This window comes from Lithobates pipiens, unplaced genomic scaffold, assembly GCF_037356315.1.
Source record: "Lithobates pipiens isolate NorthernLeopardFrog02 unplaced genomic scaffold, aLitPip1_a1.2 Scaffold_8, whole genome shotgun sequence".
Classification (NCBI taxonomy): Eukaryota; Metazoa; Chordata; class Amphibia; order Anura; family Ranidae; genus Lithobates; species Lithobates pipiens.
The window spans coordinates 668,276,753-668,302,593 of record NW_027507903.1 but is presented as its reverse complement, the minus strand read 5'-3'; the positions used below and the strand labels follow the sequence as shown (position 1 = coordinate 668,302,593).

At 48.1% G+C, this 25,841-nt stretch overlaps 1 protein-coding gene across 1 annotated transcript in view; it reads right to left on the bottom strand.

Moving 5' to 3' along the window:
• LOC143962512 (uncharacterized) overlaps nucleotides 1-23,913 on the bottom strand; it is a 34,972-nt gene extending 11,059 nt beyond the window's left edge. Inside the window, exons 1-2 of the mRNA XM_077471787.1 lie at nucleotides 21,908-23,913; nucleotides 21,544-21,603 (exon numbers count right to left, since the gene is read on the bottom strand). Of these exons, the coding sequence (XP_077327913.1) occupies nucleotides 21,544-21,603; nucleotides 21,908-23,473 (1,626 nt within the window). The 5' untranslated portion in view covers nucleotides 23,474-23,913. The remainder of the gene's footprint in view (nucleotides 1-21,543; nucleotides 21,604-21,907) is intronic.
• Nucleotides 23,914-25,841: the final 1,928 nt, after the last annotated feature.

Here is a 25,841-nt window from a genome sequence, read left to right as displayed (position 1 = left end):
GCTTTTATTATACATTAAACATGTAAGTGCATTACTTTCTTTTTTTAATAAACATTTAAGAGGTTTTACATCATATGGAGCTTTTTGTTTTTTTATGAAAACCCATCCATCCATCCTTATGAGTGAGTGAGTGGCACCCTGCGGCCAGGTGTATGTTTACACTAGGAGAAAGACCCAGGCTGGGTTTAAGCCAAACCCCTGTGACGGGGGATCATCTGAAGCTGGTAAGAAGCTGACCTTACTATTTGGTGGTGGATTCTTCACATAGGGTGATCAATGGTAGTTCCTTTCATCGGAAATCTTCAAGACTCCTGGTTATAAGCACTGGTGGACTTTTATAAGAACGTCATATCTGTAAATTTGATGGATTGATCAGTGGAACTATAATTTATCTATTTTCTTTTATACATGCTACACTGTGATTTATGTCATACAGGAGGGTTGCTGCTTACGTTTTATTGATTTCGTTTTTGTTTTTTTTGATTCCCTATAGCACAGTTTTGTTACACTCTTTCTATTCACCCTTTGCTTCTATTTTATGCTCCCTCGCTCACATCTTCAATCTCTCCCTCTCTAGTGGCACCTTCCCCTCCCCTCTAAAACATGCACAGATCACTCCCATACTTAAAAAGCCCTCACTGGACCCCACCAACCCGAACAACTTAAGACCCATCTCATTGCTCACATTCACCTCTAAACTTGTTGAACGCTTAGTCTACAACCGTCTTAGCTCCTACCTCAGTGAAAATAACCTTCTTGACCCCTTACAGTCTGGCTTTCGCTCACAGCACTCCATGGAAACTTCCTTACTAAAACTTGCCAGCGATTTATTAACTGCTAAAACCAATGGCCACTACTCCATACTCCTACTGCTTGACCTCTCTGCAGGCTTTGATACTGTTGACCAGCCGCTCCTTCTGAAAAAAATTCCATTCCCTTGGCCTCCAAAATTATGCTCTATCCTGGTTCTCTACCTACCTATCCTAGCACTCCTTCCGTGTTACCTACAACTCTGTCTCCTCCTCTCCATTTCCCCTTTCTGTGGGGGTCCCCCAAGTCTCTGTTCTTTGACCCCTTCTCTTCTCTGTCTCTACACTTTTCTCCCTTGGTCACTTGATAACTGCCCACAGCTTCCAATACCACTTATACGCCGATGACACCCAAATGTATCTGTCTACTCCTCACCTCACTCCTTCAGTCTACTCTTGCATTACTAACTTACTAACTGACATATAAGCATCGATGTCGTACCACTTCCTTAAACTAAATCTCTCTAAAACTGAGTTATTAATATTCCCCCCTGTCCATGCCCCTCTCTATGACTACTAGGTGTAATCCTAGACACCGACTTGTCCTTTCAGCCTCAAATCCAATTATTGTCAAAAGTTTGTAGACTTCACCTCCGTAACATCTCTAAAATTTGCCCCTTTTTAACAGATGAAACCACCAAGCTCCTCATTCACTCCCTTGTTATCTCTCGCCTTGACTATTGCAACTCCCTTCTCATTGGCCTGCCTCAATATAGGCTATCCTCTCTGCAGTCTATCATGAATGCTGCTTCCAGGCTTATCCACCTTACCCACCATTCAGCATCTGCCAACCCTCCCCTCCAATCCCTACACTGGCTCCCAATCGCCCAGCAAATTAAATGCAAAATACAAACCACAACATATAAAGTCATTCTCAACTCTGCCCCGAGCTACATCACCAATCTTGTCTCCAAATATCACCCAAACGGTCCTCTCCACTCCTCCCAAGACCTTCTACTCCCAAGCTACCTTGTCTCCTCCTCCCATGCTCGTCTACCGGATTTCTCCAGAGCCTCTCCCATCTTTGGAACTCGCTACCTCCACCTGTCCGACTATCTCCTACTCTTGCTACCTTCAGGCGATCCCTGAAAACTCATCTCTTCAGGAAAGTCTATCACGCCTCCACGTAATCTTTTACCACTTCCATCAGCTCATTCCACACAGTTACAACCTTTTGTACAACCCGCCCCACCCTATTAGATTGTAAGCTCTTCTGAGCAGGGCCCCCTTAATCCTCTTGTATTTTATTGTATTATAACTGTATTGTCTCCCTTTTCTATTGTAAAGAGCTGTGTAAACTGTTGGCGCTATATAAATCCTGAATAATAATAAAATCAGTTGGAAGCCTTTCACTTCAATACTAACACTCCAGTGTTAGTAATCTTTAATTAAATATCACTAGAATCTTCAGAAGAATCCATCACCATTACCTGGGGCTAAAATTCTGAGCAATACATTAGAATCTTCTAGAGAGTCCTCCAGGCGAAAATTCCAGCTTTATCTGGTACGCCTGTTGAGCGTACACGGTGTATCCTGCCGACTACGGCAATTTTTGGGCGGAGCCACCTCGTCCTGGGGGCACATTTTGCCAGGAACATGCTCTTTAATGTCCAGAGGGGACCGAGGTCATATGAGTATCAAACATTATTGCGGTTCCCTGGCTTAGAGATTAGCGGTAACACTGGGTGGAGTAGAAATGTACAGAGTTCCCGAAAGTGCTGTCCCGTGTCATTCCAAACCTTAGCTGATGTATGCTGCATTTAGAAGGGTTACTGCTTTGCATCAGCCATCTCCAACAGACCAGGAAACATCTGTTACCTCAATACCAGTTACAGAAGGAGATCCAGCCGTGCACCCAGCATGGACCTCATGCATGCACTTGCTAAATCCTGTTCTCTCATACCATATTCCCAGGCTGCGGGTCCCAGTAATGTGTGTTCGGCTAGGAAGGGAGCCAGATCACCGACCCCCTTGCTACCTAAGGACCTATCACTAGGTACCACGCTTTAATACTAGTCCTTGTACTAGTACTTAGTTATCCATAGCAACTGCTCCTCCTGCTTCTCTTGCCAAGCAGACCTTTTGTAGTGACTTCAGACCCCATGTGTGCTTTACAGAACCTGTTCTTCTGATGCGCCATATACCACCATGCACCGCTTTGAATAGCTTCAGACCACGCTTGAAACAGTTAACAGCTTTTATGAAGATTCAGCAGCACAGTTCAACAGCACACTGAGAAAGAGCCCAGCCCTAACTAACTAATGCAAGCTGCCGAGGTTGATACCTCTCAGAAAAGCAAAGTCCATTCAGCAAGAGTCCAGGGAGAATCCCAGCATGGTGACCAAGAAGGGAGCCACATGCTTCAATAGGACTACATGTTGCAGCAGTTCTTCTGTAATCCCATGTGGAAGAAAGATGGAACTCTGAGCCCTCCCCTGGCATTTATTTGGCTTGCAGTAAGGGGCAGGATTGAGAAGGCTTGGGAAAAAAAAAAAAGAGTATAAACCCATGTAGGAAGGTGCAATCTACTTTCTCCACTGCAGGTGGCGCTCAACCGCAGCGGCATTGCAGAGGGAGAGAAAGTCAAGAGGAACATGGTTCTTCTGAGGTTTCCTTTTCCTAAGTCACTGGGGAAGCAATCCGGTTGGATGCTGGCCACCCATGTGACTCTTGCAGCCTTCTTAGGTCAAGCAGAGACTCTGGCTCCTGGGTTTGGCATGCATTTCACAAGTGAAAGTGTAGTGACAGGTCACCCACCTAACAGGGACAGTGAATAGCAATAGGGAGAGGCGAGTAGGGAAAGGATAGGGACACACCATCCTTCCTGGAAGCCTCCCCACTTGGGTCAGGACAGGGCAGGCCGCATTCCACCCATCAAGATGCTGTCAGCTTCTTAAAGCGGAGCTCCACCCGAATTCCTACTCCTATGCCTATGCGATGATCTGGATCCCTAATCGCTGGATATCCCCCTTACCTTGCTGCTGTCTTGTTCTTTTTTTTTCTTATTTTAAATCTCCTTCTCCTGGAGATTCTGGAAAGGGGCGGTGCTGCTGCGGATATGGGCGGGGCTTCAGCGGCAGGTCAGCTCTTCCTGTCGGCCGCATGGGCTCCTGGGATCGTTTTTTCAATTTCCCAGGAGTCTGTGCGGCACCCAGGAGATCCGAGATTATACGGGCAGTGCCACAGGCAAAATGAAAAACGTCAGGAGACGTTTTTATAAATGCTTTCTAAGACAGAAAAACGGCAGCAAGACACTTTTGGAAAAAATAAAAGTAAGTGACATAATTAGATAACATAATTATTCCAATTAGGACAAAAAAAAACGGCTGTGGAACCCCGCTTTAAGACCTGCTCCTCTGAAAGAGAGCTGTGCATGATGTCATAAGCCTAGGCTAATGACCAGACAAGAAAAAGGAAGTAGGCTGTATAAGGTAATTACTGGCAGAAAAAAAAATGTTTTACCATCCAAAGTTAAAACAACAAGGGCAGAAGATTTAATAGATAGAAAGTTGAAAAATGACTGAAGGTCCGCTTTAATACAAGTTCTGTTTTTGCAACTGGGCTGGGTGTGTTTACTGCTGCCACACTGCGCTGCACCCACCCACACTTGGCAGTAGTCGGCAGGATATGTCACTTATTGCAGCGGGTGCAGAATCAGGAGCAAGCAACATCATGGCCCCGCTAAGATCGGCACTGGCTCTAGTGCCAAAGTTCAATGGCTCCAAAAAAGGAGAGAATAGAAAGTGCTGAGTCTATACCAGATTCCTGTCCGGCTGATCGTGGAGCTGGCTATCAACTCCATAGTGAATGAGGGCCAGCAAGCAGTGATGGCTCCCCCAGAAGAACAGTGGGCCACCCTGGAGCAAATCTTGACACACTTGGAGGGCCTGTTCGGAGAGAAGGCGACGGTTTCAGAGTTGAAGCACAGATTCTTTGTCTAGAGGCAGCTGGAGCATGAGAGTCTCACTCATTTCGCAGTAGCACTCTAGAACCTCTGGAAACAGCTGGAAAAGAGGGCTGCCAACATCACCAACTGGGATCACCTGCTGATGGACTAGTTCATTTTAGGATTGAAGGCAGGCCTAGTCCTGCAGGAGCGAATCAGAACACAACCCACCATATCTATCCATGATATTGTGGTGGATGCAGTTGTGCAGGAACAGGAAGATGCAGAAGCTACTGTAAGGCCGCGTACACACGCGGGGACTGTTCGCCCAACTTTGTCCGTCAAACAGTTTCGGCAAACAGTCCGCTCAAAATTAGCATGGACGGACATGGCCACACACGACGAACGAACAGTTTGCTGAAACCGTGCGCGATGACGTGAACGGCACGTACGACGGGACGAAAAATACGACGTCCTATACACTGCATTATAACTTTCAGCGTGTAAATCCTTTCTGAGCATGCGCGGAACTTAGTTTGACGAACAAGCCTACACACGAGCGGACTGTTCGCTGAAACAAGGTTTCAGCGGACAGTTTTTCGGAAATTCCGTAAAACCTTGTTCGTCAAACTGTCCGCTGAAACTGTCCGCTGAAAGCCCACACACGAGCGGACTGTCCGCCCAAACACTGTTCAGCGGACAAAGTTGGGCGAACAGTCCGCCCGTGTGTACGCGGCCTCACAGTGACAAAAGCATATGATCTGCTACATGTAAAAGAGGAGGCCTTGGCTCCTTCAGCTCTGTCAGACATACAAACAATGTTGAGGGAACTTGCCCTGGACATGGGCTCCCTGCAACAGGAAATGCTCACACTCAAACAAGATTTGGCCTCTAGCCCTAAGGGTGAAAACCCATTACGGAGGGACCCAGAAGATGACTGTAAGGGCTGGCGGGGGGGGGGGGGGGGCATTTTGGACATGTAAGCACTGTAAGAACTGTGGCTGGCCTGGACTCAAAAGCACACTCAGGCCACCGTTAAACTAGCGGCTCCTGTGCAGAAGGACGACCCCTAGGAAAGGTGGCACAAGGACCCAGCAAACCAGAGTCCATGGTCGCACCAAGTCCAGTGGTGACTGCCCTCCCTAATAGACTAGAGGAACCATGTCTGATCGACACAGGGTCGGGAGTCACGATCATGGAGTATGACTTCTATGTCTAGCGGCTCAGGAAGCGAGACCAGCTGGACCTCTTCTGGCTATCCCTCAAGGAGGCCAATAACTTGCCCATCTTGGCAGAAGGTGTCACCTGGGTGAAGATCCAGATTGATGATCAGGTGGTGGACCGAGCAGGGGTGGTGGTGATTCGTTGCTTAGTTAGCTTTGTGATGCCTATTGTTCTAGGCATGAATGTGCTAAAGGACTTGGACTTGCCAAGTCTGAACATTCAGGCCAGTGGGCACGGGGTTGTGACTTTGCAAGCTGTATGGCTCAATGTAATATGGACCTGCGAAGCTCACCAGAGGGCAATAGGGAAACAGCCTGGGCAGGTGGAGGTTTTCCGCCTCCCAAACAGAAATTAATCCTGGTACCCCTCCAAGAGGTAGTCTGGGCTCTTTCTGTTGGTGCTTACAAGAAGCATCAAGGGCCCTCCATAATGGTTGAACGCTGCAAGGACTTGGTGGTGCCATGATAGTGGTTAGTTGCACACCTTATTCGAGGTCTACAAAGGGACTGTCCTGGTACAGCTCATCAGCCTGGGGACAACTCCAATTCCACTCCCCAACCAGACCTGTACATAGTACCCCGTCACTATATCTCGAAGGCTCAGCCCAGGGTAGAGGGTACTTCACTTCAGACCACCGTGACTTCATTGTTGGAGCAACAAAGGCTGCTTCAACAACTACTAGAAAAGCACCTGACAGGCTTTTCCAGTAGCCTGGAATTCTATGGCTACACCAAGGCCATCAGCCACCTAATCCATACGGGGAATGCTCTACCAATTCGGAAGCGTTACCGCCACATTCCCCAAGATCTGTGTCAGGAGGTCCTGGTGCGAAAGAAAGACTGCGATTCTGTGTGGACTACTGCAAGTTAAATACCTGTACCCACCGGGATCCATACCCTTTACCCCAAGTTGAGGAATCGCTCATGCCGCTGGGCAAGGCCAAGTATTTCTCCATCCTTGACTTGGCAAGTGGCTTCTGTCAAGTCCCTGTAAGAGACCATGATCGTGAAAAGACAACCTTTATCACACATCTGGAACTGTTTGATTTCAACCATATTCCCTTTGTGCTAAGTAGGGATGCGCTTCATGTTTGAGTTGAATATTATGGGCCGTTCGTGCCAAATTCGAGAGGCGCGTCACGGCCCATAATTCACTGCGGCATTGCAGTGCATTGCTGGCTGATGATTGGTCAAGTATGCACTATGACCCGCATGCTTTGGCCAATCACAGCGCCGTCGGCACAGAGAGTTATAATTGGCCAAAGGAAGGGTGCCTTTGGCCAATCATGGCTCAGGGGAGTAGGTACACGCCCCACACTATATAAGGCCGCCTGCGTGTCGGCCTTGAGTAGTGTGTTGCAGAGTGTGAGAGAGATAGAGAGAGAGTCAGAGTGTCATTTCATTTAAGTTAGATAGAGCAGGCAGGCGATTCAGGTAGCTGCAGTCAGTGTATTTAGTATATATATGCATCCCAGGAGCTATATACACTGTATTCAATTTAGCTAGATCTCACTTCAGAGTGTTCCTGTTATTTTCGCTGCAGTTTATTAAGTCAGTGTACTATATACTGGGCAAAGTGTGCAGGTAAAGCTGACTGCAGACCATCCCTGTTCTCTTCCTAATAATATAGGCTGGCAGTTGATTGAGCTAAGCTGCAGTTTATTAAGTCAGTGTACTATATACTGGGCTCAGTGTGCACGTAAATCTGACTGCAGACCATCCCTGTTCTCTTCCAAATAATATAGGCTGGTAGTTGATTGGATGACCAGGTAGTGGAGCAAGTAGGGGCCATGGTGAGCATTGGCCCAGTAAGATCAGCAGTACCTATTGTTCTAGGCAAGAAGATACTGAAGGACTTGGATTTACCCCACTTCATGGTCAAATTTGAGCATTCAGGCCCACATGTGTGGGGCGGTGGTCTGCAAGTTGTTTGGCTCATGATACAGGCCCATGAGACCTACCAGAGGGCAGCAAGGAAACAGCCTGAACAGGTGGGGGTTATTGAAACGCTTCCCACGAAAAAATAATCCTAGCACCCCCTCCAAGAGGTGGTTTGGTCTCTGTCCATCAGCACTCACAAGAAGTTTTAAGGGGTCACAGTAATGGTGGAACCCCGCAAAGACTCAGTGACACCAAGGGGAGTGGCTGGTTACTCGCACCTTATCCAAGGTCTACAAAGAGAAGATGCTGGCAGTCATCAACCTGGGAACAACCCCAATTTCACCGCCCAACCATCCACTATAGCTGATGTGGTACCCTGTCACTGTACCTTGGAGACCCAACCAGGGGTAGAAGCCATTTGTGCCGCACTACAGGCAGCCATGGAATCTTTAGACAAGTCACAATGGTCAATTGGTAACATAATATTGGTTTTGTAATTTTGGTCTCATGAAATAGCAATGTGACTATTGAAAGGAGCACATATATTATACAGACTGTTATGGTTTTGCACATTATAGCAAGCACTGTTTAGCATTATCAGCTACAAAACAAACTAATGCTGGAATAGCTGGCCATCCCCTTCTGGGACTACCCTTTACCAGTGCTGTTTCATGGCCTAGGCCGACAAGGCCCAGGCCTAGGGCGGCACTTTGAGAGGGGAGGCAAAAAAGCCACACACCCCCACTGCAAGAAAAAAGCACTCCCCTCCTCCCCAGTCAGCTCATTCCCTGCTGTGGCTGCTGGCTGCAGCCTTCAGAGAGCATCTCTCTTGTGAAGCATGGAGCTTGACAGTTCTCCTCCTCCCTCTCCCTCTCCCCTCTGCACAGACATAGTGTATATCTTGGAGGGGTGAGAGTAAAATACAGGTCTTCACAATCTGTCTCTCCAGACCTCATGGGCTTATCTGTGCTCCAGCTTTCCAACTTTCTCCTATCCCCTGTTATCTGAAATAGACTCTGGTAATTAACCCTCTGTGTCCTTGCTAGGAGAGGACTGTGCTTCTCTACTCTGCTACAATGAACTTATGTACACTGCTACTTCCCTAAATGGTTAACTCTTTACATCTCAATATCTGCAAGCTGGTGCTTCTGGTATAAATGGTATTTAACACCTTAAGTGGTTGTAAACCCTTACAAACCACTTTGACCTACAGGTAAGCCTAGATTACCTGTAGGTCCAAGCAATATCTCCTAAACCTATATGGTTTAGGAGATATTTGCCCGAAAATGGGCACCGCTGTCTACGGCGCATGCGCCGTAGACAGCGGCGCGCAGGCGCACTAAACGCGGCAAGTCCAAGAATGGAGCTGCCTAATTTGTCGACTCCCGTGCGCATGCGCGGGAGTGACGTCATCGCAGCTTCGCCGAATGACAGCGGCGGAGCTGCGAGACGCGACTCCCGTGCGCATGCGTGGGAGTGACGTCATCGCGGCTTCGCCGCTGTCATTCGGCGGAGATGCGAGACGCCACCAGCAAGATGGATGCGGCGGACTACAGAGGACAGCGGCGACTTCGCTGGCTCCTGTGTCAGGTAAGTGACACATAATGAGCTACTATGCGATGCATAGTAGTCCATTATGCTTTACCTTTGCAGGGAAAAAAAGAGGAAGTAAACCCATCAGGGTTTACTTCCTCTTTAGTGTCTGCTTGTTTATATTGGTTAACCTTTCATAGCTACCTGTATGGCTAATGCTGCCTTCTGACATATAAAGAAGCGTGTCATTTCTCATTATAGATCAGTCTGGATTTTAGTATCCATCCTGCTGACTACATTTAAAGCGGGATTCCACCCTAAAGTGGAACCTCCGCTGATCGGACCCCCCCCCCCCCCTCCGGTGTCACAATTGACACCTTTCAGGGGGGAGGGGGGTGGAGATACCTGTCAAAGACAGGTATTTTCACCCACTTCCGGGCATAGACTCCCACGGGAGTCTACGCCATTTCCTGCCCTGCCGCGCTGTCTGCTGGGACACACACGGGTCCCAGTGACAGCGCGGAGATTTCCTATTGCGCAGCGCGGCTCGCGCATGCGCAGTAGGGAACCGGGAAGTGAAGCCGATTCGTTTCACTTCCCGATTCCCTCACCTAGAATGGTGGCGGCAGCAGCCGAGGGCCGAGCGATCGATCGGCCTCGGCTGCCGGCATCGCTGGAACCCGGGACAGGTGAGTGTCCATTTATTAAAAGTCAGCAGCTGTAGTATTTATAGCTGCTGGCTTTTAATATTTTTTTTTTTGGTGGAATCCCTCTTTAAGACTGACTGAGATTTTTTTTCCTTTTTTCGTGTTTTTTTTTTTTAGCTACACATTGAACAGTGAACAGCGCAGTTTGCTGAAAAGGCCAATGATTTTGCCCTGCCTCCTTATGATCTACCTCATCTCTGTTGTGCCTCCTTCATCGGCTGCGTCCATACTCCACCCCCTGATGCGCACACAGACACACTTTCTGTCTGTATGTTAAAGCAGAATTCCATGCAAAAGTGGAACTTCTGCTAATCCATATCCCAATCCCCCCCTTCCCCCCCCCTCCCGGTGACACATTAGACACCTTTCAGCGGGGAGGGTGGAACAGGTACCTGTTTTTGACAGGAACCTGGCCCACTTCTGGGAGATGGGACTGCGGCCCTGTCTCTCAGAAGTTTGCCCCCCCCTCCTTCCTCCGCAACCAGGCCAATTAGAAAGCAAAGCGTGCTTCACACATGCACAGTAGGGAACCGACTGGGAAGCCAAAAGGCTTCACTGCAGGTAAGTGCACTGGTGAGGCTGCTTTGATGGGCACTGGTGAGGCTGCATTGATGGGCACTGGTGAGGCTGCATTGATGGGCACTGGTGAGGCTGTATTGATGGGCACTGGTGAGGCTGCACTGATGGGCACTGATCAGGCTGCATTGATGGGCCCTGTTGAAGCTGCTTTGATGGACATTAGTGAGGCTGCTTTGATGGGCACTGGTGAGGCTGTGCTGAAGGGCACTGGTGAGGCTGCGCTGAATTGCACTAGTAAGGCTGCGCTGAAAAGCACCGGTGAGCCTGCACTGAGGAGCACTGATCAGGCTGCACTAATGGGCACTGATGAAGCTGCACTTGGTACCCACATTCAATGTACAGAGAGGAAGAGGTGGAGCCTAAAGAGGAAGGGGTGTGGTTTTACAGATGACAAGGTGGGTCTAAAACAGGAAGAGGTGTTGCATTGGCAGGAAGGGGTGGGTCATATTTAAATTAGGGGGTGCATGAGTTTAGTCAGGCCTAGGGAAGCACAAAACCTAAATACACCACTGCCCTTTACCCCAGCAACAACTGCTTCACCAACTGCTAGAAAAACACCTATTAGTCTCTACCACCAGCCCAGAAATGTATGGTTGCACAAAGGCCATCGACCACCTGATTCATACGGGGGAAGCTCCCCACCATCTGGGAGCGGTACTGCTACATTCCCCCAGTCCTGTGCCAGGAGGTCAAGGATTTGCCATGTAACATGCTGCAGAATGGGGTGATTCTTCTCCCCACAATGCACCTTCCAGGAACTTCCCACACCTCCCTCTCTTTCCCCCTGCTCTTTCGAAATGCACTGTATTCGTCTTTTTTCTCCAGTTTGTCTGAGAGTCGCAGTCATTTATCGACCTCCTGGACCAGTGTCACGCTTTCTGGATGACTTCTCTGCATGGCTACCCAATTTTCTCTCATCTGAAGTGCCTTCCATCATCCTAGGTGACTTTAACATTCCAATCAATGTTAATACTGCTACCACTTCTAAACTACTCAACCTAACGTCCTCTTTTAACCTAACACAATGGACACAAACCACCACTCACTCCAACACTCTCGACCTCGTATTCTCCCATCGCTGCACTCCCTGCAATCTCTCTAACACACCCTTTCCTCTCTCTGATCACAACCTTATCCGTTTCACACTCTTCTTGTCTCCTACATCCCATGCTGCCAACCCACAAACCACTACCCGCAGAAACCTTCGCAACCTCAACCCTTCCCTTCTTTACCCTGCTACTGATGGCCTTTATGACAAAATCGCACCTCTATCCTGCCCAGACCTAACCACTTCCATCTACAACAACACACTGTCATCCTCCCTAGACATACTTGCTCCTCTTTCTACACGCAGAACCAGGCCCCATCTGCCACAACCCTGGCAAACACACGACACCAGAGGTCTCAAGAGACACAGCCGTGCTCTTGAGCGAGCGTGGCGTAAATCTAAATCCCTGCAAGACTTTACCTTCTACAAATCTGCCCTTCTCAAATACAACTCCTGCCTCTGCTAAACAAACCTATTACAACACTCTCATCCAAACCTCATCAACTCTTTTCTACCCTTATCTCCTTACTTCACCCCCCATTGCCCTCACCCACCAACTTTCTTACCGCTCAACAGATTGCCAACCATTTCAATAGCAAAATTGACACAATTCGCAAGGAGATATCCAGCATTCAAATTCCTTCCCTACCCAACACATCGGGTCCAACACCACACTCAATACTCTCCTCAGGGGGTTCAGGGGGGCCCTTCATGGTTTCTTGCATCGGGCCCTGGAGGTTTTAGTTACGCCACTGACTCTCCTCCTTTTGCCCAGTTACCACAGATGAAGTTGATAAACTCCTCTCCATGGCCCACCTCACTACCTGTTCCCTGGACCCTGTCCCCTCACAATTACTGCTATCACCTTCCCACACTATCCTAAACTCCCTAACCCACATCTTCAACCTCTCCCTCTCCTCCGGCACTTTTCCTTCCCCGCTCAAACATGCACTGGTTATCCCCATACTCAAAAAACCCTCACTAGACCCCACCTGTTTGAACAACTTAAGACCCATCTCCCTGCTCCCGTTTGCCTCCAAGCTCATCAAACGCCTTGTCCATGACCGAATGAGTCGCTACCTCATGGACAACAACCTTCTTGACCCTCTACAGTCTGGTTTCCGCCCACAACATTCTACTGAAACTGCCCTACTAAAACTCACCAATGACCTACTAACTGCTAAAACCAATGGGCACTACTCCATACTCATACTTTTAGACCTCTCTGCTGCCTTTGACACAGTTGAACACCTTTCCTCTTCAGCAAATTACACTCCCTTGGTCTCTGTGATTCTGCCTTATCCTGGTTCTCCTCCTACCTATCTCAGCGCACTTTCAGTGTCACTTACAACTCCATCTCCTCCGCTCCCCTTCCCCTTTCTGTTGGGGTACCTCAAGGCTCCGTCCTTGTGCCTCTCCTATTCTCACTCTATACCTCTTCCCTGGGCCAGTTGATAACCTCCCATGGCTTCCAATACCACCTCTATGCCGAAAACACCCAGATCTATCTCTCCACTCCTCAACTCACCTCCTTGATCTCCTCACAGATCTCAAACTTACTGAATGACATATCGATATGGATGTCACACCACTTCCTCAAACTCAGTCTTTCTAAAACTGAGCTTGTTATATTTCCTCCTTCACAATCCCCCCCTGTGACTTCACCATTAATATCAACAACACAACCATTGGTCCCGCCACACATGCCAGGGTCCTGGGTGTAAACCTTGACTCTGACCTCTCCTTCAGCCCCCATATCCAATCACTGGCTAAATCCTGCTGCCTTCACCTCTGCAACACCTCCAGAATTCCACCCTTCCTGACTAATGACACCACAAAGCAACCCGTTCACTCCTTATTTCCCACCTTGACTACTGCAACTCTCTCCTTAATGGCCTACCCTTAAGCAGGCTATCCCCCCCCCTCCCCCTTCAGTCTATTATGAATTCTGATGCTAGACTAATACACCTCACTAACTGATCCATGACTTCTGCTCCTCTCTGCCAATCCCACTGGCTTCCCCTACCCCACCGTGTAAAATTGAAAATGCTAACCATAACATGCAAGGCCATTCACAACATCGCCCCCATCTACATCACCAACCTCATCTGCAGATAATGCCGAAATCGTCCCCTCCGCTCCTCCCAGGACCTCTTGCACTCTAGCTCCCTTGTTACCTCCTCCCATGCTCGCCTTCTCCAGAGCCTCTCCCTTCCTCTGGAACTCCCTGCCCCAGTATGTCCGATCAGCCCCTACCCTGTCTACCTTTATGAGATCCCTGAAAACTCATTTATTCAGGGAAGCCTATCCCACACCCACCTAACTACTGTCCCCGAGTCACCCCCATCAAATCATTCTCTGCAGCTATTTCCTTTTTTACCACCACCTCCTCCCTTTAGAATGTAAGCTATACGAGCCGGGCCCTCCTGTACCTTTTGTATTGAACTGTACTGTAATTGTGTTGCCCCCCCCCCCCTATACATTGTAAAGCGCTGTGTAAACTGTTGGGGCTATATAAATTGTGCATAATAATAATAATAATTTTGGAGAACCATAGCCCATGGGCTGCTTCCGGGGTCCTTGTGTGAAATAAGGATAAAAGTCTGCGATTTTGTGTGGACTACTGCAAGTTAAATGCCTGTACCCACTAGGATGCCTACACGGTACCCGGAGTGGAGAAATCGCTAAATATTTCTCCACCGGTGACTTGGCAAGCGACTACAGGTAAGTCCCAGTGAGAGACCAAGACCTTTAAAAGATTGCTGTTATCACACCCCTGGGACTATTCGAATTTAACCACCTGCCCTTTGGCCTTAGTAATGCCCCTAGTAGGTTTCAGCACCTAATGGAGTAAAGTTTGGGAGATTTCAACTTTGAGACTGTGTAAAGCTGCGTACACACGGGCGGACTGTCTGTCCAACTTAGTCCGTCGAAACACATTGTGGTCAAGTCCGTTCAGTCGAAAGTAGGACGGACTGTCCGTCGGATTGTCTGACGGACTAAGTTGGCCATACAGTCCGCCCGTGTGTACGCGGCTTAAGTCTACTTGGATGATATAATTTTTCAAAAAACAATCAAGGACCATCTGTACACCCATCTAGTAGAGCATGGTTTGAAGCTCAAACCCAGGAAATACCGCTTAATAAAAAAGAAGATCCAGTACTTGGGGCACATCATGGAAGTCAGGAGGATCTGTCTGGACCTAGTTAAAGTCCAGGCCATACAGAATTGGCACCCCCCACAGACTGTCACTGAGTTACGCTCCTTCCTAGGACTGGTGGGATACTATTAGTGGTACATCCCCAAGTTCACACAAATCGTCATACTCCTATCCATCTGCTAAACAGCCACACTACCCAAAAGAAGGGTGGGCTATCACCCTCCATCCAATGCCAAAGGCACATCCCCCAATAAAAGGCCTTTGAAACTCTCAAGCAAAAACGGACTTTGGCACCTTTACTGGCCTATGTGGATTACTAGGACCTTCCGTGTGTATTCAAATGGGAGCTTACAGGGCCTGGGAGCTGTCCTGGCCCAAGTATAGGAGAGATGCGAGCAAATGCCTATGTGAGCCCAGTGGCATCGCTAGGTGGGGTGGGGGGTGCGGGTGACCCCCACCAGAGCGGTGACACCCATGGGCAGCGGCACCGCTAACACCGCCGGCTGCCCTGCACTGATTTGCCTCTTGGATCTCATGGCTGTGTCCCTCAGTGGAGCGGACTGAAGCCCCCTACCCCTCCTCTCTGCTTACATCCACAAAGGAGGAGGGAGAGCCTGAGGGACACACACCGCTGTCTGCTGTTATATCCGTTCGTGCTGAGGTCTGTGCACTGCTATATGTACATGGACAAGTGCAGGGGGGTGCTATGTGGGGGTCTGCACTGAGGGTGGTGTTTATACTTGATGGGGGGGTCTGCACTGAGGGGGCGGTGTCTATACTGATGGGGGGTCTACAATAAGGGGGGTCTATACTGATGGGGGGTCTGCACTGAGGGGGGATGTCTATACTGATGGGGGGGTCTGCACTGAGGGGCGTTTGTACTAAGGGAGGGGGTCTGTACTTAGTAGGGGGGTCTATACTGAGGAAGGGCGGTTTGTACTTAGTGAGGGTGGTCTGTACTGAGGGAGGGGGATCTATACTGCGGGAGGGGGATCTGTACTTAGTGGTGGGTATATAGTTAGTGGAGGGGGGTCTGTACTGAGGGGGGACTATAGTTGGTTGTGGGGGGGGTTACATTAATTTTTTTCCGCACCGGGTGACGTCAACCCTAGTGACGCCACTGTGTTAGCCTCAGTCTGCAGACCACCTAGAAGAATCCCCATAACCACAGATCCTTCAAATTGGAGAACTCTGTCAAGAGGCCAAGCTTGGACTTGTACAGCAAGTTGCTGCTATCTAGGAAGAGAGAGCCTGAATAGTCAGTGGTCTGGGAGCAGTGGCGGCTGCTGAAGTTTTAGGATGGGGGTGCCAGACCCCGCCCTTCCTTTTTGATCCCCCCCTCTTGGTAAAAATGGGTGTGGTTTCAGTGAAATAGTGGGCGTGGCTCTAAGGTGGTGTGGTTAGTGTCTGAGATGAACAAGGGACGGAAGGAGAGGGAAAGAGGGATGGAAGGACAGCAGGCCCAGATCCTACACAACATTAGAAATGTGTATTCTAGAAAGTTTAACAATCAGCAGATAACCTGGTGTTATCACTTCAATCATCCCAGCACCATGGTTGTTATGGTGTCAGAATAATTGAAGTGCATTGTTTATATTATAACATTGTAATATAAAATGAAATCATTCAACTCACCATAATGCAGAATCAGTGGGAGCCCTGAGTGTGTCACTAACCACGTCGCCTGCCACCAGATGCCATCAGGTGTCCCCAGTGGAGTCCATCCTTACATCAGGTGCCCCCAGCAGAGTTCATCCTTACATGCAGCCTGTGTCCTACCAAATTGCAGCAGCCTGTGTCACCATCAATTGCAGCAGCCCGTGTCACCATCAAATTGCAGCAGCATGTGTCCCCATCAAATTGCAGAAGCATGTGTCCCCATCAAATTGCAGAAGCATGTGTCCCATAAAATTGCAGCAGCATGTGTCCTCATCAAAGTGCAGCAGCATGTGTCCCATCAAATTGCAGCAGCATGTGTCCCCATCAAACTGCAGCAGCATGTGTCCCCATCAAATTGCAGCAGCATGTGTCACAATCAAATTGCAGCAGCATGTGTCCCAACAAATTGCAGCAGCATGTGTCCCCATCAAACTGCAGCAGCATGTGTCCCCATCAAACTGCAGCAGCATGTGTCCCCATCAAACTGCAGCAGCATGTGTCCCATCAAATTGCAGCAGCATGTGTCACCATCAAATTTCAGCAGCATGTATCACCATCAAACTGCAGCAGCATGTGTCCCATCAAATTGCAGCAGCATGTGTCCCATCAAATTGCAGCAGCATGTGTCCCATCAAATTTCAGCAGCATGTGTCACCATCAAATTGAAGCAGCATGTGTCCCACCAAATTGCAGCAGCATGTGCCCCCATCAAATTGAAGCACCATGTGCCCCCATCAAATTGCAGCACCATGTGTCACCACCAAATTGCAGCAGCATTTGTCACCATCAAATTGCAGCAGCATGTGTCACCTTCAAATTGCAGCAGCATGTGTCACCTTCAAATTGCAGCAGCATGTAACTCACCAAGTTGCAGCAGCATGTGTCCCACCAAATTGCAGCAGCATGTGTTACCATCAATTGCAGCAGCATGCGTCCCACCAAGTTGCAGCAGCATGCATCCCACCAAGTTGCAGCAGTATGTGTGCCACCAAGTTGCAGCAGCCTCACATCAAACCCCCCCCTTATTTACCTTGCAGTGTGTTGTCCTCTCCAGCGATGTCTCCTGTGGAGAGGTCCATCCTCTCACACTTCCTGGTTCCTCTCTCCTGGGTGCAATTGGAGAGCGAAAACAGGAAGTGACATCAAACTCAGATGTCAATCAAACCACCCGGTCGTAGTAATATATACTACGAACAGGCGGAAGCTACTCGGCGCTTCAGAAAGCACCGCAAGGCAAGCTAAATGCCCGTAAATGAAGTGCCACCTCTGCAATCTCTTGCATAGAAGTGGCGCTTCCCATAAGTGCACTGTGTCTGGTGTCGGACTGTGTCCGGCATCCGAACACAGTGCACGAATACTGCAGCTGCTGGCTTTTAAAATAGTGACACTTACCCGCCCAGAGCGCCCGCGATGTCGCACCCGAAGCCGATCTCTCGATCGTCTCTCGGGTGCTGCTGCCGCCATCTTAGCTATGGAAATCAGGAAGTGGAGCCTTTCGGCTTAATTTCCCGGTTCCCTACTGCGCATGCACGAGTCGCGCTGCGCAATAAGGATGGTCCCCGCTGTCTCTGGGATCCGTGTGTTTCCCAGCAGGCAGCGGGGGGACTTTCGGAAAGGGGCGTGGATTCTGCAGAAAGGGGCGTACCTTCTGCAGAATCTACGCCGGAAGTGGGTTCAGATACCTGTAATGTACAGGTACCTGCACCCCCCCCCTTAAAGGTGCCAATTGTGGCGCCGGAGGGGGGGGATTCCAATGAGCGGAAGGTCCACTTTAGGGTGGACCTCCGCTTTAAGGACCTTTTTTTTTTTTAAAGGTCCAGCTTCAAAACCGTTTTTTTTTTTAACATTTTTTTTTTACTGCCTGGAGGGGGGGTGCCCCTGTCTGGGAGACCAAACAGAGTAGAGGTACTGCTGACCAGAGAGCTAGTTGGCTTGGTATTTTTTTCATTATTTGTTGCTGAGTGAAGTTGAAACCCCTGGATGGACGTTTTCATTTTTGTACAATAAAAGTGGACTACCAAGCGCTTAACTGTAGTTCCGGTATGATGTGGACTCAACGCATCTATCACTGAGCCAAACATCCCCCATATCACACCACCTTGTTAAAGACTGATGTAAAAGTATACTATATATGTAAAATATCACATGTAAAATAGAGAAAAAAACTTTATTCACATTAACATCTTTTCTTAAATTCCTCCTCCAATCACCAGGACACATCTAGTGATTATAAGATACACCATCACAATGATACATTATATTAGGATCCACTATAAAAGTGATCCCATAGAATTCTATTGGTGATCCATTCTATGGGGACACATTATATTGGGGACACATTCCAGTTCTAGTAAGCATACATTATTTATAGTGATAAATCCCATTTTTTTTCTTTCCTAGTAAATCTCGGGATCATTTCTTCATATTTTTCCTCTGAGATTTTTACATCGATTTCCATCTCTTTCTATACATTTGTAGATCTATTATTCATTTTTATTTCTTCACACAATAAAATAATCAAAAGAACAAACTCATTGTAAAATATGTATATATATATATATATATATATATGGAAGTGAAAATCTGTCTGTGACCCAGAAGCATTGCTAGGTCTACGAAAGATCTGGGGCTAGAGCCCATAGAAGCGAAGTAAAGAAAGTCATAAGCTTGGGCGGGCATACGCATGCACAGTCAAGCACAGGCAAGCAGACTAAGGACATGGATTACTGGAACCATGTCCTGTGGTCTGATGAGACCAAGATAAACTTATTTGGTTCTGGTGGTATCAAGCATGTGTGGCCGCAACTAGGTGAGGAGTACAAAGACAAGTGTGTCTTGCCTATTTAAGCATGGTGGTGGGGGTGTCATGGTCTGGGGCTGCATGAGTGCTGCCGGCACTGGGGAGCTACAGTTCATTGAGGGAATCATGAATGTCAACATGTACTGTGACATACTGAAGCAGAGTATGAGCCCCTCCTTTCAGAGACTGGACCGCAGGGTAGTATTGCAACATGACAACGACCCCGAAAACACCTCCAAGATGACCACTGCCTTGCTAAAGAAGCTGGGGGTAAAGGTGATGGACTGGCCAAGCATGTCTCCAGACCTAAACCCTATAGAAACGGCCCGTACACTAAAATTAGGGGGAGGGCCGACATGACGAGGGTGGGGGCAGTGAGGATCGGCTGCGTGTAGTTTAGGGAGTTAGGAGGCGGGCCTTTGGGCGGCGGGATGACGTGGAAAGGGGGCGGAGCCGGCGCGCAGAGACCAGTTCGCGCTGAGGAACAGGAAGCAGGAGAGTTTTTTCCCACCCTCCCTCCCTACTTGTGGTTTTCAGTGGGTCAAGGTGTAGTGGTATGCGGGATGTTTTTTCTTGTTTTGGGGTGGTGGTTTGTTTAATTTTAGGTGATTCAGGTGGGTTACGGGGAATTAGTTGTCGTAGCAGCGTTAGGTCTATGGGGTCTTTGAAGGTGGTGCTGGAAAAAATAATGGAGGTTTAAGGGGGTTGGGCACAGATGGAGGTATGGGTGTCCTTTTCTCCCTTAAAATGTTAATAATGGAATGGAGGAGGTTGTATTTGGAAGGAAGTTGCTGGTTTGTCCCTGAGCTTGCGTAAATTACATGGCGGGGGGCCTGTTTATGGTTTACCGATACAACTGGTGGGTTAAAATTCTAATTTACCTTCAAAGACCTCTAGATCAAAAAATGGGTTAATGCTGGATGTATATATTTGGTTTATAATGTTTGTTGAAAATGTATTTATATGCATTTAAGTTATGTTTTAGAGTATTTTTGCATTTTTCATATGTTTGTAATAAAAAAGGGCTGCTATGGCCATTCGACTCCAAAGAAGATAATGTGTCGTCTGGGATTTGATAAATAAGTCATATAGAGTATAAGTGGTTATAGAAGAGCCTCACAAATAAGCACATCCCCTAGTCATGAGCATCTGTGGGGCATCCTCAAATGGAAGGTGGAGGAGCGCAAGGTCTCTGACATCCACCAGCTCCGTGATGTCATCATGGAGGAGGGGAAGAGGACTCCAGTGGCAACTTGTGAAGCTCTGGTGACCTCCATTCCCAAGAGGGTTAAGGCAGTACTGGAAAATAATGGTGGCTACACAAAATATTGTGTGTTGAGTTATTTTGAGGGGACAGAAAATTGACACTGTTATACAAGCTGTACACTCACTACTTTACATTGTAGACAAGTGTCATTTCTTCAGTGTTGTCACATGAAAAGATAGAATAAAATATTTACAAAAATGTGAAGGGTGTACTCACTTTTGTGAGATACTGTATATAATATATGTGTGTATATATATATATATATATATATATATATATATATATATATAAAATATTGTTACATATCTGAGTGCGGATTCCCCCTTACATCAGGGTCCCCAAACAGCCTCCCCCTTACATCAGGGTCCCCAGAGAGCCCCTTGCTTACGTCAGGGTCCCCAGAGAGCCTCTCCTTACATCAGGGTCCTCAGAGAGCCCCCCTGCACTTACATCAGGGTCTCAAGAGCGCACTTCATTACATCAGAGTCCCCAGTGAGCCCCCACTTTACATCAGGGTCCCCAGAGAGCCCCCCTCCTTACATCAGGGTCCCCAGAGAGCCCCCTCCTTACATCATGGTCCCCAGATAGGCCCTTCCTTACATCAGGGTCCTCAGAGAGTCCCCCCATGTCTGCAGCAATTATAAGAAAAACTTCTGCTCGGCTGGGGGGGCCAGGGGAAGCAACAGGACTGTTTAACCCCTCAGCTCAAGTGCTTACCGCTTGTGGTGATCCAGATTGGACTGGGTTCCGGGCTCCATCTCCTTAGCTGGTGGCCCGGGGAGGAACATGACTAGTTAATGTTATCAGGCACAAGCTCTTATCTATATTCAGCAGTTTCGACAATTTGATCATTGTCCTGATGTCCACTTATATACCAATCTGCTGGGCAATGTAATTTCGGGGGAACTGCAGCACAAGGATTACTTCTAGTCCGAAAATCATCAAATAGTCCCGGTGGCGTAATCCTTGTATTGCGGTTCCCGTCAATTACCTTGTCTGGCAGATTGGTATAGAAGTGGACCTCGGGACAATGATTAAATTGTCGAAACTGCTGCGTATAGATAATGATAAAATTAACTAATCATGTTCTTCCCGGGCCACCAGCTGAGCAGATGGAGCCAAGAGCCATCCCTAGGTAAAAGATTTGGGGCTACAGTCCCAGTAGGCACCCCCTAGCAACGCCACTGGTTTGACCTAAAAGGCACTTACAGAAAATCTCCCTTGTTTATTTACAGAAGAAAACCCTGCAGGAAACTAACGTAAGCCCCTCCCACAGCTTTATCTTAATGGCTGAATATTTCACCAATCCCACCCCTCCTCCCTGTGACATCACCAGTCCCTGGACAGAGTTCTCATATCTCCTGATCCCCCCCACAGATCTTTAAACAACCTTTCGGTAGCCATATCCCAGCATGGAGGGGCTCAGTGAAGGTGGTGGTGAAGGTGTGGAGATGTCGGATCGGGTCACACAGATCATAAAAGGAGATCCGTCCGACCTCATAATCCAGATATATCCCGACTCTATTACTGGAGATATTGGCAGATATGTGGATCTCTTTACTGTCATGTATCACCACATATTGATTACTAGTGTTATCCAAACCCCAGGACTTATTATTTCCAATCCCCGACTGCCCTCCTCTCCTATCTATACTGGGGTAACACATCCCAACTCTCCAGCTCTCTGATCCCCCGACATCCACTTCCCAGTAATGTCTCCCTGAGGAGAAACTCCGACTGCTCAACACCTGAGAATAATCCTGAAATCTCTCTGGTGTTTCTGGACGATTCTGGTTTCTATGTGACCTGGACACAGTTTTCCTGTCATCTGATATATGTAGATCATTATGTGCTGTGTTCACATCCAGTAATATGTCTGCAGCTCCCTGTATATAGATGTATACATTTACCTCTGTTATTATATCAGATAAACCTTTATGTAAGACCCCCGCCACATCCAGACCCCCTCCATCATGGAGGTGCTCCTCATGTCTCTCTCCGTCCTCATTATCTCCATCCTCAGTATCACACAAGTCACCTGTGTCTGATTCCTGTAAGACAGTCAGTGGATCCGTCACGTTACACAGCTCCTCAATGTGACGCAACTTCCTGGACAGCTCCTCCTTCTTTATTTCCAGATCCCGGATGGAGATGGAGATCCGCTCTGCCCTCCCGGAGATTTCCCTCAGGACTCTCTTCTCCAGGTCTTCCAGACGTCTCCTGAGATCTCTAAACAGGACAGTGACTCTCTCGGTGTCACCAGGTGCTTTTTCTTCTACTTTCCTCCTGTGTTCCTGCAGACTCTGGACTCTTTCCTCCGTCTCCTCTCTCTTTATCAGAAGTTTCTGCAGAACATTCCTCAGGGTCTCCTTCTTCTTCTCAGACGCCTCATCCAGCATCTCCACCTGGTGTCCTCGATGTTTTCCGGCCAAACTGCAGGTCACACAGATGCAAGAATTATCTTCAGTGCAGTAATACTCCAGGATCTTCTTATGGACGGAGCATTTCCTGCTCTCCATGGACAAGGTGGGGTCACATAAGACGTGTTCTGGGGACTTTTTGTGGACTCTCAAGTGTTTATCACACAGAGAAACCTCACAGAGCAGACAGGATCTAACAGCAGGTACAGGAGAGTCCACGCAGTGAGTACAGAAGACCCCGGACTCCTCTTGATCTGGCTGAGCAGACAGGAAATTCTCCACTATGTTACGTAGTGTTATGTTCCTGTGCAGTGCAGGCCGATTCAGAAACTTTTCTCTGCATTCAGGACAAGAATACCCTCCAGACCCCCTCTGTGTATCCAGCACACGATCAATACAGACCCGGCAGAAGTTGTGACCACATCTCAGGTTTACAGAATCTGTATAAATGTTCAAACAGACGGAACATTCCAACTCAACTCTCAAATCAGCAGACGCCATCGCCGAAGGGAAGGGAAGTGAAAGACAATGGGGAAGGATGCAGTTGGGTTGATCACATCATCCTACACAGGATGAGGCTGGGCCTAATCAGTACTATTTCACATGGTGAAATACAAAGTACAGAGGGGGGAGGGGTGTTCTCTGCAGTAGTGAAGATAATCACACCTCCCTACGTTAGAAGAGAGAGAAAGAGGGAACGGTTGCTCTTTTCTACAAAATGATATGTGGGTGGTCACTGAGCTTTACTGTCTCAGCACATTTACAAGCACGGCTCATAGACTTTAAAAGACACAAAACCCAAACAATAATTCACACTCAGAGGTTAAACAGTGGATATGGAAGTCTAGGTGCTTGCTCCTTTAACAACTATTCTACTTGTAGCCCCTCTACACCCCGACTCCCCCTTCGGAAGCAGATAGTGCCACCCAGGAGTGTGCAAAGAGCTGACATTCAATTCTCAGGGGGAAGTCCTGGCTTTGATTGTATTACTGTGAAAAATGTCCGCCAGTCACTTTTAGATAAAAAGAAAAAATAGCTTTATTACTTACAGTCCAGGGAGAAAAGAGTATATCTCACAGATGCTCTAGGTTAAAGTAGAACACCAGCACAGCACATATTTATGTATCGATGTCCCCGGGAGCCCCTGGGGCCTAATGGTGACCTCCAGAGTTATGCCCCATACACACGGTCGAACATTCTGACCACAAAATCCGTCTGATTTTTTCCGACGGATTTTGACCAAAACTTGTCTTGCATACACACGGTGGCACAAAGTTGTCAGAAAATCCGATCGTTTGGAATGAGGTGACGTACAAAACGTACGACAGGACTACGTAGAGGCCAGTAGCCAATAGCATTCGTCTCCAAATTTTTTCTGAGCATGCGTGGCACCTTGTGCGTCGGAATTCTCTACACACAAACGGAAAAAGTCAGATTGGATTTTGTTGTGGGAAAATTTTAGATCCAGCTCTCAAACTTTTTCCGTTGGAAATTCCGACAGAAAAAGTCTGATAGAGCCCACACGCGATCGGATTTTCTGACAACATAATCCGATCTGACTTTTTCAGTCGGAATTTCCGACCGTTTGTATGGGGCATTAGGGACAGCTGACATCCTTCTGTTTAGAGTGGGTTACAAGGCATGGTGGGTGTAATGCAAGGTAGATTCATTGGTGCCAGACACTTCTTGAATGCAAAGAGATATATTTTCTCTTGAACAGAATGGTGGGAGAGAGGGTTAGGGCCAGGATACCCTTTAGTAGTTGCAATGTTAATTTGGCAGAGTCCGAGACTTCTAAAGGCAGAAAGTCATGCAGGGAAAGGCATCCAGCAAGACACCACATCTGCATGAGTAGGATCGCTGTCACCTATGGCAACAGTCTTATAACAGTTTCTAACACAAGTTGTAACAAGCTCTTTTACTTCCTCTACAATCTTCTATTGTAGATCTTCACTCAAACTGAGCTCCCAGTCTCTCTCACTAGATTTGCTGATCCAATGCCACTGGATCCCCTGAGCTCTTCCAATCTTCTCACTTACTGTCTTCCTCAAACGTCACCCTGCATCCCTGCTGGGTTTCTAGCTTGGCACTCACAGATACTCTTCAAGCTTCACCCCACTGGCCTGCCCGGTTCCTGGCTTGGCACACAATAATGCTCTGCAAGCGTCACCTCCGCTGGCTGGGTCCCTGGCTTGGCATCTGCTGAAGTTTCTCAATTCTTCACCGTCCCCGGTTGGTGAGAATACTGCTCTGGTACTTGCTTCAGCTACTCACAGTGGTCCCTGGTAACAAGGTGGATGGTCCCTTAGTGGCGACAGCTTCCCCTCTAAATCCGACCATGACAGATTCTCCAGCCCGCAGAACCGTTACTTTTGGTTGGAGTGCAAGCCGCAATCTCAACCCTACGTTGCTCTCTTGCTTCTGGATAGGCCCTCAGATAGCCTAGCAGACAGATGTCCCCCGGAATAGGCCTCAGGTCTCTGGCCTAGCAGCCCGGAGCAAGACGACACACGTCCACCCAGACAGCCGTCCAGGTAGCACAGAACCCCGATTACCCGACTCCACCTAAATAAATAGGTTCTCCCAGCAGGCCAAGGGACCCAAGAAAATTCCCGCCCATTGGCATAGACACCTCATTAATTCCTAATCTTTCCTTGCAATGCCCTTGCCTTATCTAATGTCAGCAGATACCTGGCCACCTAGCGACAAAAGAGAAAAGTGGAATCATTTCAGAATTAGGGTGAGATCAATCGACCTCCTAGCACACGGCCAATGCAACTATCACTTGGCAGATAAATTTAAGAGCAACCCTGCCTAAACATCAGGGTGCTACATCTAAGAATAGAAGGAAGCCTTTCCCTTCAATACT